Below are 18,992 nucleotides of genomic sequence, written 5' to 3'. Positions count from 1 at the left end.
TCTTTGCAACTTTGAACTACAGTAGATAAGACCGAAAAAGGAAAATACAGTACTGTGGCATGCAATTTTATTATAGGTCTACAGCTACGCAGCACTGTAATTTACAGTTTTCAACTTAACCTTTACGTTCAGGTGCCATGTCTCTCGAAACAGAACAACTGATTGAAGTGAAGAGAATAATCCTACTAACCCTATCATGTGTCGAATACAATTTCACGATTGCAGAAACCTTGGACCCATCGGACAGGTTAAATTTGATGACTTTGTTTATCCACCCGCTTCCAGCTAACAAGGGGTAGCCGGCTGGGCTAGTGGTAACCTACGAGACCCTTATTGTCTTCTTCAGTTAAGGAATTTCTGTACTAAATTTTCCTTTTTTTGTAACACATTAGGTCCTGAAATCCAAGTTCTGTCCGCAGTCAGGAGGTAAAGCAAGCTTTAGGACTGTGAAACAGCTGTCCGTGTCCGTGTCTGAGAGTGTCCGTAAACGAGAGTTAAATTTATCATTATTTCTATATTATTTCAGTTGGGACATTAAAATCTGTCCGTATCTTGGGGGTGTCCGTAAGGAGAGGTTTCACTGTACATTGACTAAGTTTTATACAGAGTGTTCGGAAAGTCACTGTGCACTTGTAACACATGTTGGAAATGACGTCAGCGAGTGGCTATATAAACCTGAACTGCAGCAAGTAGAAGTGATGTGGCAACACTGTTTTCTCGCACCACAGGGCATAATCACAACCTTACTTCTCATGCACTGTATATCCCAGTACTCACTATCTCCCGTCCTTGAATGAGCGCACGAGGTACTCGTCACGGACTCGTATCCGGACCGTGTCCTGGGCTGTGGGAGCCACCACCAGTCCTGGGAACCAGTTGTCCTTCTGCTTCTTCTTGTCCCCCAACTCCACACACACCACCTTCCCGATGTCCGCCTCTTTTTCCTCCTTTCGTTTGCCTTTACGTGGAGTGTCCTCGTCGTCACTGCTGTCATCACTGCAAATTGAATTGATGACACTTTTTAGCACTGTTCCTCACTACAGTTCATCTCAACTAAATGTGTCTTCAACCTATCGTGAGCGAAGGAGAACATAAAATCAGCTAGACTAGACGGCATTTCGGAAGGCGGTTAGTTTCTATATGCGCCATAGCATTTCTGGTATGTGACGTCACAAGCTTGTACAGTAGAACCAATCAGAATCAGTCTATAACAAGTAATTCCCGAGTTCGTTTGTTCACGTGTTAGTATTTAGTATTTATTTAGTATTTATTTATTTAACCTGGTAGAGATAAGGCCGTCAGGCGTTCTCTGCCCCTCTACCAGGGGATTACAACTATAACATGAACAATAAGATTACAATTAATATTAAATTTACAATTACAATTACAATAAAAATTAAAGTACGACAAGAATACCTGATTAATGAAAGCTAGACATTTTATCATAGAAATTAAGAACAAAGAATATTTTTGAATTTACTAAATTACAAATTAAACCTACAATAACAAAATTCTATAGTGATGAAATTACCGGATATTGAAATATTTTGTGATAGATTAAGAGAACTATTTACAAGAAACCATGTCTGAACGAGTCTCAATTACTGACCAAGTGCCTAGTAAGTTTGCGTTTGAATTCAATTTTATTTCGACAGTCCCTGATGCTAGCAGGTAACGAATTCCAGAGTCTTGGCAGGGCTATTGTGAAAGAGGATGAGTATGAGGAGGTTCGATGGGATGGTATTGTTAGTATTGTTTCATGGCGAGAGCGTGTGTTCAGATTGTGGTGGGAAGAAAGGTAAGTGAAGCGAGACAACAGGTACGAAGGAATAGAAGAGTTCAAGATTTCGAAGAGAAAGAGAAGTGAATGTAAATTTCTTTTCTTATCTAGTTTAAGCCAACCTATTGCTTCCAGGGATGGGGTAATATGATCATATTTACGAACATTGCTTACAAAACGTACACACAAATTATGAGCACGTTGAAGTTTCATTTTGTTGTCGCTGGAGAGGTCAGTCAGTAAAATGTCAGCATAGTCGAAATAGGGAAATACAAGCGTCTGCACAAGGGACTTTTTTAAGCAAGAGGGGAGATGAACATTTATCCTTTTTAGCACATGAATAATAGAATATACTTTTCTGCAGGTTTCTGTGATTTGCATGTCCCAGTTGAGATTATTATCCATGTGAATGCCAAGATTTTTTACTGAAGAACTGAAAGGGATATGCACTGTACTTACTTTAACGGGGGAAATGTCGAGGTGCTTTACAGCGTCGGTTTGCCGTTTGTGTCCTAATATGATTGCTTGTGTCTTTCCAGGATTGATATTAAGATGGAATTTCTTTGTCCATGTCACAATCGAGTCAATGTCTTCGTTCAATTTAGTGTTAGTGTTAGTGTTTCAATACATTGAATAAGTAAAACTAACATTTACTGTGTGTATGTAAGGTAAATAAATGGAAGAAGAGACTGTAAAAACACAAGTATTACACAAGCAGGCGCGGAAAATAGTGTTTAAGGTGTATAATTATTTTAAAAACGTTAACGAGCAGAACGCTGCCGGCCATCTTGATGCCAACGTGCAAGAAACGACTGCAGAAGCATGTGGTGTGGGATTGAGAACCGTGCAAAGAATATTGTTAGTGAAGGAAAGAGGGTTTGTTTGGTGTCATGCTTACAGTAATCAACGGCTAAGGTCATTATTGTCTTTTGATAATTTAAATTCTCTCCTGCGTTATTTGTATTGCACGTGCGCGTGAAGTACGATGTGGCAATGTTGTACGCTGCCTTGCTCTCTCTATCTGTCTCTCTCGACGCAAACGCTAGCAGACTACCGCCTTCATAATTGCCGTCGACTCTAGCTACATATGGATACCATAATTCCTGTGCTTTATACGGTTTTACTTAAGTCTGCAAATTATTTTCATTCAAACAAATTAGTGAGAAGGAACTAAACCAGAAACAATGATTACATGTTAAAAAAAAAAGCCTATGAAGGATGACAGGTAGAGAACTCAATGATCATTTGAAAGGTTTCTTACAGCCTCAGCTTTAGAAGCAATAAAAATGTGTGTGTGTCTAATCCCAACCCACTTCACTTTTCGTGATTCGGGTTTCGCAGACTGCGAGTAGATGGCAGGACTGTGACCCATTTTCAAATTGCACACCACTTCGGCGGGTCACGTTATGCATGATGTGTATTTGTGAGGAGTTATGTCGTGTATAATCGCTGCGCTCTCCTGGTTAACATTCGGCAGATCTTTGAAATTTAATTGAATTATTGTTTTCAATTTCTTGTGTCGCCGCTCCAATCACTCGCCTCAATTTCAATATTGCAACCAATAAGCTGCTTCCATTATTAAATGACACCTACTTGTCTAATCCACGTGCACTAAAACTGGGGTTGCAGTGTCTTGTGCTGAGGACGAACATTAAGGTATGTGATTAAAAATTATTATTAAAGAGTTATTATTAAGAGTTAAGAATATCAACGTACTCGTATATGAAATAATAATAATCATAATAATAATAATAATAATAATAATAATAATAATAATAAAGGTATCCCCGTAACATGCCATGATGGCACTTGGGGGGGCATGGAGGTAGAGCCCCATGCTTTCCATGACCTCGGCACTAGAATGAGGTGGTGTGGTCGGCACCACGCTCTGACCGCCTTTTACCCCCGGGAAAGACCCGGTACTCAATTTTATAGGAGGCTGAGTGAACTCGGGGCCGTTCTGGAAGTTTGGCAACGAGAAAAAAATCCTGTCACCACATGGGACCGAACCCCGGACCTTCCAGTCCGTAGCCAGCTGCTCTACCAACTGAGCTAACCGGCCGCCCAATAATAATAATAATAATAATAATAATAATAATAATAATAATAAAGGTATCCCCGTCACATGCCATGAAGGCACTTGGGGGGGCATGGAGGTAGAGCCCCATGCTTTCCATGACCTCGGCACTAGAATGAGGTGGTGTGGTCGGCACCACGCTCTGACCGCCTTTCACTCCCGGGAAAGACCCGGTACTCAATTTTATAGGAGGCTGAGTGAACTCGGGGCCATTCTGGAAGTTTGGCAACGAGAAAAAAATCCTGTCACCACCTGGGATCGAACCCCGGACCTTCCAATCCGTAGCCAGCTGCTCTACCAACTGAGCTACCCGGCCGCCCAATAATAATAATAATAATAATAATAATAATAATAATAATAATAAAGTTATCCCCGTCACATGCCATGAAGGCACTTGGGGGGGCATGGAGGTAGAGCCCCATGCTTTCCATGACCTCGGCACTAGAATGAGGTGGTGTGGTCGGCACCACGCTCTGACCGTCTTTTACCCCCCGGGAAAGACCCGGTACTCAATTTTATAGGAGGCTGAGTGAACTCGGGGCCGTTCTGGAAGTTTGGCAACGAGAAAAAAATCCTATCACCACATGGGACCGAACCCCGGACCTTCCAGTCCGTAGCCAGCTGCTCTACCAACTGAGCTACCCGGCCGCCCAATAATAATAATAATAATAATAATAATAATAATAATAATAATAATAGCCATTTAACAATATAACAAACTAGTGCTTATTCTTATCGAGGAAGTAGACGTGACAACGTGACGCTTAGAGTGAAACAATCGGTCGGCAAAATTATGTTTTAAAAGGACACCGCACGTTATTGTATGATGCCGACATGTTAAGGATGAGGCCACGGTGATAATACTAGGGTGAGTGTATATTACAATGGTACACAGACTACTCAACATACCAATGAACCAACAGGATTACAACGAAGAACTAAAAACAATCAAATACATAGCACAAGAAAACGGATACAACTCCAACATAATAAACAACATAATACGTAAGACAAAACAAAACCACAAAAAACAGAAGAATACAACACAAACACAAGAACACAAAAAATATATCACACTAACATACGAAAACAAAAACACATAAAATTGCAACCTCATTCAAGAAATTAAACTACAACATCGCATACAGAACAAATAACACTGTACAAAAACATCTCAACACACAAACAACACAAACAAACAAACAAATACAACCACACAGGCGTATACAAACTCAAATGTAACACCTGCAACAACTTCTATATAGGACAGACAGGCAGATCATTTCAAACACGTTACAAAGAACATATCACAGCCATAACAAAATTACAAAACACCTCCACATATGCAGAACACATCACAAATGCCAACCACACCTACAGAGACATCAACACAGACATGGAAATACTGCACATCCAACCAAAAAGCCAGAAACTCAACACACTAGAACAATATGAAATATACAGACACACGAAAACACACCCCAACGATATTGTCAACACACAACTCAACTTCAAAACACACATACTCTTTGACTCTACACTACGAACGCACCCACACAGGAAACAAGAGGCGTCAAGACCAACAACGACCAATTCCGAAGATGACCGAAAATAGGTCGAAACATGTTAACAAGGTACGTTAAAATTTAACACAAGAAAGTTCTTATCATACATATTCCGAAGTATATTAAGTCCTCGTGTAAGGCCCGATTGTATAAACCATTTAATCTTAGATCAGAGGTTAAATTGATCCTTGTTTCAGCTGAACTTGGAATTTTGTGTTGTATAAAGTCTAATCTGAGATTAATTTGTCTCAAACTAAAGTCAACTTTGACTGAAGAAATTTCTCCGATTAAGTTAGATGATCCAAGTTCAGTTATTTCTTTTCTGTTTGAAATATACGAGTGACAGATTGTGCAAATAAAATATCCATTATTATTAATATTAATAGATATGATAGGTACATTCATAAATGTTCAATTAACTGTATTACTGAACGAAAATTGTCGTTTTATAAAGCTTTATTATGTTTAGCAGTATCAAACACCATAACATGATAACAACTTGGAGAACAGTCAACCTTCTTCTTATTGTCCGCCATTATTTACATTGCACAAAAAACCAGTGTCTCCAACAGAGTGTACGGAAAGTCGCCAAAAAGTAGTTGTAAAGTCGCTAGATTTCTCATTATCAACAAAGAAAGATTAAATTTTGTCACTATGGGGTGCTAAAAAGGTCACTAAATCCCTATTTAAGCAATATAAAAGTTAAAAGAAATTATTGTTGAAAAAGAGTTAAAATCGCTAGATTGGCAACACTGAACAAACCTGTATAACATGGTCCGCGCATCACGTATTTGACCTGTTTATGCGATGTTGCCAAATCCTTTTCACGTGAACTTAGATCGCAGAAAAGTTTTATACAATAGAAGAAGTGTCTGAACTCGGTTTACTTTTCGATCTTCGATCAAAGTTGATCTTTAGTCAGGGAGTTTTATACAATTGGGCCTAAGTGTAGTGTAGGGAATGAGTGAGGATGAGGAAGGGAGAAGGGGAAACCCGGTGCCGGCACGTAGCCTACTCCTGTTGAATAGCACCAGGGGGCCGCCAGGCTTAACGTCCCCATCCAAGGGACGAATCGCTATTAACAGTGACTTATTTCTTGTCTTCATATGCACTGCGGAGAGATTTGGGATTTAACCCAGGCATACTGGTGCACAATTTAGTTATGCACTGTCATCTCTCCTAGTCCCGAGTTCACAATAAAATTTCTGATCCCACCGGGAATCGAACCCGGGCCGGCTATTCTACAGGCAGACACGCTACCACAGAGCTAACTCGGCGGACGCAATAAAATGTAAATTGTCACATTGTTTTGTATAAATATTTAAGTAACTGTAATCATACATTTCAAGAACAGCATATAACAATATATGACATCACGTCAGAAAAGTTTGACAAGAACTCATGCACAAGTGGGAATGCAAAGTTGGAACGAAAGCACCAAGTCTGATTTTCCCAAAACACTACAAAAACAGAACTCAGTGACATGAATACACTTACTGTGTTTGGCGACTTCTTCTTCCCTTCCGACCACCTATGACTGGATTACCGAAATGTTCCGGATGTGTCAAGGGCAACTGGTCCAAAGTCTCGCTTTCAGCAAAGTGACGACCACTCTTTAAACAGAGTGCTGTTCTTCTCAATGTTGTTATGTCGCCATCGTCAAACACTATTCATAAAAAGAAAAAAAAAATTTCGAACGTCACAGATCGTATCAAGTTCCCCAAACTCAGCTGAAAGTAAATACGGTTCAGATTATGGTCCTCTTAAAGAAAAATGAACATATTTCGGGGGGAGGAGAAAAAATAATAATAATAATAATAATAATAATAATAGGCATGATCTTAATTATAATATCATTATCATTATCGACATAATTAGAGCTATTCCATATGAAATCGATTAGTAAAAAACCTCGCATTTTTTATACTCTAATTTTTCCCCTATTTATACAAGGTGCTGAGGAGAGTGCATCTGCAAAAATATACTATAGAAAGTCAAACGGTTTTCGTATTGTTGAGCGACAAATTTAGCGTATTTTAGAAAAACAAGCCTCTTTCAGCGCTCAGAACTCTGGAACCATTTACTGCAGAACATTGAACGAGAGCTCATTTTGAAACTGACATTTGATAGGTTATGTTAAGAAGTAATCTTTATTTTTATTGTATACAGAGAGACAGATAATTTGATTTTACTTACTTTTAGGCTTTTTGCCAATTTGTAAAAATGTAAAATATATTGAGAAAAAACCTTGCATTATTAAGAGGGACTTCGGCATTGTTTGGTTAGTGGCTCGGCAATAAGTTTCGAGGGTATTAAATAGATTATTTTCACACACCTAGACTTGAACGGCACAGCACCGCACGCACTGGCCGAGAGCTGAAGATAAGCGAGCGTTGGGCGTCATTTTACTCCTGTGTTTATGAAAACCTATGATAAAGCTAGCACAGCTATGCGCTGCTAGACAACACATCACGTGTTTGTCTCCTGGCCTTGCTTGTCTCGGCTAGCTCCCGCCTCACAGTCAGCTGGTTACTTCACGCGCGTACTATTTATTTTCTTTATTTGATATTTTCAATACTTTCTTATCAACATACCATCAGTAAAAAATATGTGTTTATTTGTACTTTCAATGCAGAATCTAACCATATATTTTAAAAATATTTTTTCGTGGTCAAAGGCGTCTTAATGAAGAAAAATCTAAATTTCTCCATTTCCATAAAAAGTAAGAAAATCTGTTTACATATCAATATAAACTTTAATTTCTCAGCATCAAAATAAACCATGATTTTGATCATTGGGTGAAAGGGTTTCGGAGCCACAACAGTTTAAAGTTGCTAATTTTATGAAAATACGATAAATTTAAATATTTTTAATTTAAACACTATGAAGTTCTGATGCCTCAAACTTTGCACAAAGCATTGTATAAGAGTTGTCAACGGACAGAAAAAGTTTCATTGTATTTAAAAATTGCAAGGTCAATTTTCTCTATATTTCGGTCGATTTGAGATGGAATAGCCCTATAAGAGGTGAAACTACAAATAAAATAATCTTACCTTAAGAATTATCATTATTATTATTATTATTATTATTATTATTATTATTATTATTATTATTATTTGAAGACAATTTAGCTAATAATAACCTTAAGTTCTTTTGGCAATGAATTACACTTTCTCTGCTGAAATATGCTGATCTCCCTTATTCCCTTTGTAGTTTTTTCTTTTTCCTATTCTGAACGCACCTCCGGCTGAAGGCTTATTGTGTTTCTAGATGAAAATGATGATGGCGAAATGGTATTTTCGCGAGATGAGTTCATGAGTTCGCCATTACCCGACACAGACCTGGGGAAAATCCAACTAAATAATCAGCTCAAAAGGGATTCGAACCCGTGCCCGATCGCAGCCCAGAACTTGAGTCACTGCCTAAGCTATATATTATATTACAGTGGAATTAAAATAACAATAGACTTGTGCCATTTCAAGGCGCTCAAGGATTTCTATAGCAGCCTCAATGTTCCAATCAAAGAAGGGAAGGGACAGCAGCATCGTCTTATTAGCCACAAATAAGGAGAAGAGATGTTGCCATGGAAACCCTTGGCGCCTTCAAATATCACAGGTCGGTTGACGTTTTAATTCCACTATAGTGGCTTATTTTTCTTTAATTTAGAATGAGACGAATTTCTGTCCAATCATAATTCACCATCATTTGCTTATCTAAGCAAATTATACAAGACAAAAGATACTCACCAACCGTGTACTGACTGCAATCTTGTATTTTGTTTATTGTTGCTTCGATATACTCCTTCTTCTCTGGATGCTTTGCGTCGCATACGGCACCAACCTGCGAAGACAGTCAAAATTCATTTACATACAATCAAGTTGTATTCTGCGTTTCAATAAAATAAGGTTTCATCTTCCCCCCCCCCCCTGACGCTACTTTCTCGATACTGTGATGCTGCAAATATCTATTTTTAAATACAAGTTGTAAGCATCACTGATATCAAAATATACAGGGTGTCTCAGAAATAGCCCAACAAATTAATTGTAGTTGTAACTATAAAGAAATTTACCAGTGAAAACCCCACACTCCTATTTTAAATATTTTTCCAAGTTATCATTATGTGAATTTGTTATAAAGGCCAGTCCCAATAACGAAAGATAGACGCTGTATAAAAGACTTAAAGAAGAGCGAGAGAGTATGGGTTATTTGTAAAAGACATTCCCTATGTTTTGTTTCTTATCGCTCAAATGATTTCCACTTTTTAATGGGTAAAATTATGTAAACTGAACCTAACACAGAGTGATTAGGCAGTGTATGCGGAGTTGTTCTCTGAGTCCACGTAAAGTTAGAAGTTGAATAGTTCGATGCCAGGTTTTTTTTAATAGGTTATTTTACGACGCTTTATCAACATCTTAGGTTATTTAGCGTCTGAATGAGATGAGGGTGATAACGTCGGTGAAATGAGTCCGGGGTCCAACACCGAAAGTTACCCAGCATTTCCTCCTATTGAGTTGAGGGAAAACCCCGGAAAAAACCTCAACCAGGTAACTTGCCCCAACCAGGAATCGAACCCGGGCCACCTGGTTTCGCGGCCAGACGCGCTAACCGTTACTCCGCAAGTGTGGACTCGACGCTAGATAGTAAACAAATGTTCAATACATATGAAGTACACTAACATACTGCCTAATCACAAATCATGTTTATTTTATATCTCAAGAACTATATAAATTAGAAGAGTGAGATCTTTTCCTTTTGTGGTCCTATTAAATTACAGAACATTCCAGAAAATTTTGTCGGTTTATTTTCGAGGCATCCTGTATATTTATGTAAAAAAATTCTGAAGTGGGCAACATGTTCAGTGTGTTGTATACAAGATCTTTTAGACAGCCGTTTTCAAATAGTTATTTCAGATTTTTTTGTTCAGCCGTCATTTAATAGAGAACCTTCAACAAATGTAACATTGTAAAATTCCTTTGGGGAACGAAAAGTCACGTTTGTTCAGATCAAATTTCTGTACATTTTAAGGGCAAAACTAAAATTATCTTAATAATTTATTATCATAATACACTGCTCTCTTAAAATGTCTGAGCATATTGGGAATTAAATCAATGGCTTTCCCAAAACATGCTATGGAATGTTTCATATAAAACAATTTTTATCTCGAAAAGGAAGCAAAAACAAGCAAAATTGTATTAAACATTTTAGTTTGAAATATCTCAAAGAATAATCCCCTGAAATTAATGACACTACATACGGTTCACCCTGTATATACCTCCAAGGGCTGTCTCCTTTTGCAACGAAACGATTGGTAGCTCAGCTCCAATTCTACTGTAACTTACTACCATATGCTCGCAATCACAACGTTCTTGCACTAAAAAATCGGGCATATTTTTTAACGTATGAAACAACAAAACATTAATTCCACCAAAGAGTGGAGTCATCTCCTTTTTGTAGTGAGCCCTTCAATTTTAGTTGGAGTGTGCTGTCACAAATAAAGGGCTATTCTACAAAGTAACGGCTATTTAGAGTCTATGGTCTTGAGCCACATTTGAGTGAGATTCATTATCCCATGACGGTATCAGTTTCTGGTTTTTGATGTGAAGAATTTGGTGATACCCATTTCCACAGCCCCCAAGTTTTGGAAATTTCTTCCACGCAGGAAGTGGGGCATGGATCGAAACAGATGGTATTTATTGTCCTTCCATTCACCTCTATTCGTGAGTTCAAGATTTTTATATACAGTACATTTGTTCTATAGAGGGAATGATTTATGTGCTGGAAGTCACACTTCAAATTTTTTTTCACCGGAATTGAATTTGTGTACTCCGGGTACAAGGACAAGCACGATACTCACTAGACCACTTACAACAATGTGTATTTCGATTACAAACTTTCTGTAGACACATTTTATCTATGCAGAAAAATCCATAGTTTGCCTTTATCTCTGATTTGTTAATAAATAGGCATCTGTTTTATGGTGACGACTACTGCCAGTAAAATAAATTATCGCAAAACATACGCTTGCTTACGTAAATTTGACATATTCTTTCCCGTTATGTGCTGATATCAGCATCACCTTGAGAAGTAAAATGGGAATTTTCACTGTAAAAATATTTGTAGAGATAAACGCAGAAATGTAAATGAGTATTATATTATTATCTGAATGACCTTTATTACTAACATCAACATCAGAGAATGAGGTAAGAGCCGTACTGTTTATCTTGTTATATAATTACAATAACACTGTAATCGCACATTTTAAATGTTTTTTCTACATATTAATATTTGCTTTCGTATACTGTAAGTATCCGGGTTTTAAAGTAATCATTCATTTTAAAATGTTTTTGCACTGATGCAATTACAGTGAGCCCATTATATTATATACCATGTGTATTTCAAACTATGGAACATAGGGAATTAAAATTGCTATTTAAGAAATCCACGTATAAAAAACTGAAAGTGGAATTTCATGTAGCTGGCCATGTGTAATAAATTATTAGGCCTTGTAGAAAAGAAGACTATCTACTAATTAATGCCAACTTATACATGATACTTCGACAACATCAGTTTTAGGTTAGGTGACTCAAAATAATTATGCCAGTATCATTTCAGCTGTGTATTTCATTTTAAAGTTTTTTTTTTTTTTTATCATTAGGGTACTTAGCAATTCTTCAAGTGCTTATGTTTAGTTTTCAGTAACCTTCAACAGGATTTTCTCCTCTCTACGATTTCTGTTCAACATTATGTTCTGCCATGTTTTCACATCTCCATTATTTGTTTACACTTCCAATATTTCTGAAAATATTAATCAAGTCTGATCGTATTGTGGGATGGAACTCCTCTACCAGGAAAGAGTCCAGCAAACAGATCTCTTACCTTTCTCAAAGAACTGTTTTCATACAGTTCAAGAAATAAAATCTTTTCTTCTGTAGTATAATAATCCATTGTTTTAACATTAATATCTTCAAACAGAATTCAGTTGGCAATAATCAGTAGATAGTCTTCCCAGGGAATAGGGATTATAAAGAATGGACACTTCGCGTCGGTACCTTTGATGTACCCGAACTGATTTCAATGACCTTCAAGCCAGCTAAAGCGTGAGATTCTGCTTTCTCCCTAGAGTTGGCGCTGACATCACACCATCTAGCAGTCGACAGCGGAAATATAACACATATAATTAATACATCTAGGTACATTATGTACTCAAATAAAATAAATTGGATCCATAAAATTATAAATCCGTCATTAACTGTAATGTCTAGACTCTAGAGTTCCTTTATAATGAGAGTTGAGGCGTTGACCCCAACAACAATTAAAATATGTAATGATTTGATAACGCTGAAAATGGAAAAACAAAACTCTTACGAGAAGTAAAACCATATACCTATATTATATTATATACAAATATTCAACGAATTCGATACGTAATTTTATAATGTATTATATTATTTTATAATATAATTTATTATATCTGAAATATTAAAAATATTATTATTACAACTGGTTTGTCACTGAGAAATAAGGAAAAGCTATTAACTTGAATTTATTTGAAGCAAAGCGTTACTGGATTATGCAATAAGGTAGGCGATGTTTGGATCCTGTGTCTCAACTCTATTCTCAATTATTATCTTAGCGTATGCTCGATTACACTAACCTCTAGCTCTTGAAAGTAGAACTAAACGCTGGCGCACAGAGAAACAAAACACAGGAAAATTCGCTCAGTGTCCATTCTTTATAATCCCTATTCGCTGGTCTTCCTTTCTACAAAGCTTACTAATTTATTACACATGGCCAGTCAGCTACATGTAATTGAACTTCCAATTTTTTATAAATGGATTTCCCTATGTACTATAGTTTGAAAGACACATGGTGTGTATATATAACATATTAACAGTTTGATTCCATTTCCATATAGATATAATGTTTTAGAGGGATTTGGTTTTTTTTTTCTTTTTTTTTTTGTTCGATATGCATTTCATTACTATGGTAACTGTAGCACATATATATATATATATATATATATATAATTTGAACTGGTAATGGAAATTACGGGAAAACGGCTGAACGGATTTTAATAAATGGCCCCTCATTTTGAAGCTTGGAACCCAAAGTTTTTCGGAAAAGTAGTAGTTTTCAGTGAAATGTCAATTTTCCTACATAATTTTCCTATTTTCCAAAATCCATCTGTTGTCAGTTTTGAGAACTAATTTTATAGAATCACGGCCGACTTGATTGAATTTCAGAACAAAACACACACTACAATAAACAATAGGCTATTACACGAAGGCCATGACCTGCAGGATTACCGACATATTTAGAGCTCAATTCAATTTGTTATTAAAAACTGATTCTGCAGTGTATAATTTTCTGAGTACAGCTGTGTCTATTGGATATTCAAATCTACGAAACTTGAGGTGGTTTGATGACATTATTATCATTAGAAATTAAATATTATTATAGTTAATATCATAATGCATCTATTTTTCATTAATTGTACATAATATTGATGCTATATTGATGACATGAAAGTGAAACGTTTTGAAGTTATGTAAGTAAATGTAGAGAATATCTTAATTTAGATCTTCATTTCTATAATTTACTGAGTGACTGCTATATATAACTACAAAACTTAAGTAAGATAATAATATTGTTATTAAAAATCAAATATTTTTATACTTATTAACCCAGTGGGGTTGGGTCTTTTTCATATACTTAATGGTGGTGTAGTGTAGATATTGATATGTATCATTGTCTTCAGTATTGGCTCGAAAGAGCGCAAAAATTACAGTTCCTAAGGAAAGATAAAAAGGTATTACTTACTAATAAAATAAGAGGCCTAGAAAATTTTTTAGTCTCCAGATCATTTCAGCAAGATCTCTTAGTAGGATAAAATGATTTTACGCTCTACATTTCAAGTTCTACATGCAGCAGCTATACGAAAATGCTATTGTTCGAAAGCTTAGCAAACTTGACATTTTTTTAACTTTTGTCTACAATCCACAATGACCTGAAACAGCTACTGCTATCGTCCTGGCATTGATACTTGCGTTTTCGCGTTGAAACTCAAAAACTGAAGTTGGATAGGTTCAAGAAAAAGTATTTGGCCTAAAAAAATCCATTCAGAGGTAGTATGTTCCATTATTATGGAAGCAAATAACTATCAAAAAGACAAGTATTCTTCATTGAAAATAAATCTGAAACATTTTTATTTGAACGTCTAACGAACTTAGTTTGCAGCACCATTTGCTGCACAAGCCACTAGTTTTACATGTAATATCCTTAAATCCTTTAAAATTCCCTTTTATGAGGTTCAGAAGATTGTAATGGAAATTCTGAAGGCCTCTCTTCAAATTTTACACTATCATCTATAGGTTAACACGTAAATTTTTGTTTTAATGTACAAATCGAATCAGTATTTTGCTAGTTTCATTTCCCTTTATCTTTTATATTTTGTTAATTCCGGATCCCAGTGGTCAACCTCACTTGAGGACTGATGATTTGAAATCTTAGTAGTAAACAATTTTATTATGTTTAAGAATACAGACAGAAATCATTTTTATAATGGTTTTGTCTTTACGAGTTCGTACTGGCCTCGTTCTGTGTTATTCCCGAATGCAATATCTCAATGCACTGAGAAGATTTCGAACATTACATGGGTTGAGAAATGAACTCAGCTCTGTAAAATCATTTCGTAAGCTGGTGAACAAATTTGAGGAAACTGGTAAAAAGCGATCGGTAGACAGAAATTAGTAGAAATAGAAAACAAGAAGTTCAGGAAGTTCGTGAAAATTCTGCATGTAATTTTTGTAGTGCTAATAAAGTTGCAAAGCGTTTTGAGATGAGTTATTCAACAGTGTGGCGAATTCTAAGAAGGCAGATTCCCTATCCCTATCAAATGAAATGCGTTTTGAACTCAAAGCAAGATAAACAGATTCGTGTCACTTTCACTTTACAAATGTTAGCACTGAGCGAGCAAGGCAAAACCACTGTAAAAATCATTGCTGTCTATATTCTTAACCACAATTGTTTATACAAGGATGACAAAGTCACCATAGCAACGAAATGCACATCGAAAAAGAAAAAAAAACAATCCCTCTGAAGCATAATGAAATCTGTGTATGGAACCAAACTGTTAATATGTACAGAAGATTTAGCCATTTCAAATTGGGTACTTAATTGAGAATTATATATATACTCGTATATATAATTTGACATCATCGAATTTTACATCGATGTGACCTTAGGGGCCATGAAATACAATAAAATGTTAAAAAAAATATGGCAAATAATAGTAATGAATTTTATATTCGTCTTGAATTTATCTTTATCATTATTTTTTTTTATTTTTTTTTATTCTTAGTGAGAGAAATATAGATTATGTAGAATCTTTAACGAATCCTTGATTCTGCTTAATATAGTGCCACAATCAAATGAGAGGAACCTGCGAAGCTTTTAAAATATAGCCATATTAATTTTGAAACTCCTCCCCTGCTACCAAATAGTATACCAATGGCTACCCATCTGTCTAATGGTAGGTTATATCAGTATGAAAGGTACGGGAGACAAGGTTCGTAAATTTTTATTTATTTTCTTGCTTGATTTAAATCTCTCTCAAACCTGAACGATGGATCAATGACAAGGGGTTTTTTTTTTTCTCGTGCTTGTTTATTGCAATGATATCAGCTCTCCTAAAAGACCATCTGCAAACTCATAATGTACCTCTTCGTAGACTTTCCATCCTGAGGATGATAATATAATATAGTTACTAAAGAACGTCTTCCTCTGTGACGTCTACAATAAAATCAAGAGTTCGCCCTCAGGACCTGATCCCAGCACGTCTTTTAAACTACTGCGGTTATTCAGAATCGATCAATAATTCATGGAACAATCATTTTAAACTATTCAGATCGGATAAGCTTTTCATTTTTTTTTTCAATTCATTGTTAACTCTTTAGCATCTTTTAGTGAAAATCTTCAATAACAACAAATTATCTTGACTTGAAGAAGAAAGATTCCCTGGGTGTCTAGTGTCTGGAAATTTGTATGAATGTGAGTGTGATTGTGAGTGTGCCCAGCGAATAGGGATTATAAAGAATGGACACTGAACGAATTTTCCTGTGTTTTGTTTCTCTGTGCGCCAGCAGTTAGTTCCACTTTCAAGCGCTAGAGGTAGTGTAATCGAGCATACGCTAAGATAATAATTGAGAATAGAATTAAGGCACAGGATCCAAACATCGCCTACCTTATTGCATAATCCAGTAACGCTTTGCTTCAAATAAATTCAAGTTAACAGCTTTTCCTTATTTCTCAGTGACAAACCAGTTGTAATAATAATATTTTATATTTCAGATATAATAAATTATATTATAATACATTATAAAATTATGTATCAAATTCGTTTAATATTTGTATATAATATAATATAGGTATATGGTTTTACTTCTCGTAAGAGTTTTGTTTTTCCATTTTCAGCGCTATCAAATCATTACATATTTTAATTGTTGTTGGGGTCAACGTCTCAACTCTCATTATAAAGGAACTCTAGAGTCTAGACATTACAGTTAATGACGGATTTATAATTTTATGGTTCCAATTTATTTTGAGTACATAATGTACCTAGATGTATTAATTATATGTGTTATATTTCCGCTGTCGACTGCTAGCTGGTGTGATGTCAGCGCCAACTCTAGGGAGAAAGCAGAATCTCACGCTTTAGCTGGCTTGAAGGTCATTGAAATCAGTCCGGCTACATCAAAGGTACCGACGCGAAGTGTCCATTCTTTATAATCCCTATCCGCTGGTGTGCCGGGTTACTATTAATTAACCAATCATCACAAATATAAAAATACATCAGGATTGTCGCTAGGCAGTAACCTGAACTCGCGTTTCAGCGTCACATTGTTGACAAGTAACTCCATCTGTTAGCACAACCATAAAGCATCTAATAGATGCTATAGAGTTACCAACAACGAAAAATAAAAACAAACAAAAAAAAAAAAACAAATTATCCTAACTGTTCTGAAACAATGTAATGTCGTAGGAAAAATCAAGGCCACCTGCATTTTAAATGAAAAGAAACTAATTCTGGTTATTCTGAAACAATGTGATGGTTATATTGGAAATCAAGGCCATCTGCAATATACATTGCATCAAAATAATATAAAATAACATGAGAAACAAGCGCTATCGAATAAAATCTGCGAGTCTCACCGGCTATCTTAAAAGTCAAACGGCGAGAGCATGAAAAGGAGAGTTTTTAGAGAACATCCGCTGTGTTGTATATTGCTGTGGCGTTTTGGTAATGTTACACGTCACGAACTCGAACATTTAAGCTTTCACCGTACGGCACAAGAGCAACAAAAACAATCTCGTCCTCGGTGTGCACGTGACAGACGGTTTTTATATCAGCCATGAAGATGGGGAATACTTACCCTAAGCGTGCCTCTGATCTGGTCGTCCGTAATGATCGCTGTGCCAAGGCCAAGCTTGAAGGTTACCTGCAGGACAGACAAAACACACAGCTTTCAGTACAGATAGTGGTGGTTTAACGTAGTCACGTTACATAAAAACCGCTACTCCGCTAAAAAACAAAAGCGCACATATCTTCAGAAAAATTCATGTTTCAACTGTTTTCAATCTTCGCTTTATTCTTTACGCGTGTGAGTCTCGGCTGAATATACACGTAAGTAAGGCCCGTAACACACTTGAGTTTTCGCTAGCGAGAAATGTATTGCGAGAAAGAGGCGAAGAGCCTTCCTCCACACACTTGGCGAGTTCTCGCTATCACAGATCACACCTCGCTATGATCATCTATGTACTGCCTTCATGCAGAAAGCATTTTTCTGATTATAGTAATGACTCGTTGGGGAAAATATTATAGGTTATGTATTTACGTATATTGTCGCACTTAAATATATAACCTGTAAGTATATTGTATTACTTTACAAATTACGTACGAACGCTATGTTGAATCTGAGTATTCAAATGATGAGAAAATGGAGTTACATGAACATAGTTTGTTAATGAAAAGAAAAAGTAGGCCTAAAATTAAAGCCAGAAATATCTGAAAATACATTGTATCTTATGAAAATAAGGGCGAGTTTTGGACACTGGTTTTGATTTGAATGATGATACGTTTAGGCGTTATTTCAGGTTGAATGGACCACAGTTTTTTTTGCCATTCATGATATGATAAGAGTATTCTTTGCTATGTAAAGGTAAAAAGGTAAAGGTATCCCCGTAACATGCCATGAAGGCACTTGGGGGGGCATGGAGGTAGAGCCCCATGCTTTCCATGACCTCGGCACTAGAATGAGGTGGTGTGGTTTTCTGATTAAAATTATGTAAACTGTTAAGACATAAAGATACATTATTTTAAATGTTTAATTAATACTATTAAATCTCATCAAAATAAAATATTGCCCTATTTATTTTCAGATAATCTGATATTTGTCTCCAGAGTTCTTCTTTAAGTTTCGTGTTTTTATAGTTTTCATCCCGTGTATCATATAAATAGGCCTACGGGTGACATCGTACAAGTTCGATAAGTTTCTGACTGCAATTATCAGCC

The 18,992-nt window shown here is 36.2% G+C and overlaps 1 protein-coding gene across 4 annotated transcripts in view; it reads right to left on the bottom strand.

The window, feature by feature from the left end:
* htk (AT-rich interaction domain hat-trick) overlaps positions 1-18,992 on the bottom strand; it is a 138,622-nt gene that overhangs the window by 68,858 nt on the left and 50,772 nt on the right. For all 4 annotated transcript variants that reach the window (XM_069827320.1, XM_069827483.1, XM_069827403.1 and 1 more), the window contains exons 3-6: positions 17,854-17,919; positions 9,169-9,262; positions 6,920-7,088; positions 778-996 (exon numbers count right to left, since the gene is read on the bottom strand). In XM_069827320.1, coding sequence (XP_069683421.1) covers positions 778-996; positions 6,920-7,088; positions 9,169-9,262; positions 17,854-17,919 — 548 coding nt within the window. The remainder of the gene's footprint in view (positions 1-777; positions 997-6,919; positions 7,089-9,168; positions 9,263-17,853; positions 17,920-18,992) is intronic.

Source organism: Periplaneta americana, chromosome 1 (assembly GCF_040183065.1).
Source record: "Periplaneta americana isolate PAMFEO1 chromosome 1, P.americana_PAMFEO1_priV1, whole genome shotgun sequence".
Taxonomy (NCBI): domain Eukaryota; kingdom Metazoa; phylum Arthropoda; class Insecta; order Blattodea; family Blattidae; genus Periplaneta; species Periplaneta americana.
The sequence above is the reverse complement of the archived record's forward strand: the minus strand, read 5'-3'. Positions and strand labels throughout refer to the sequence as shown.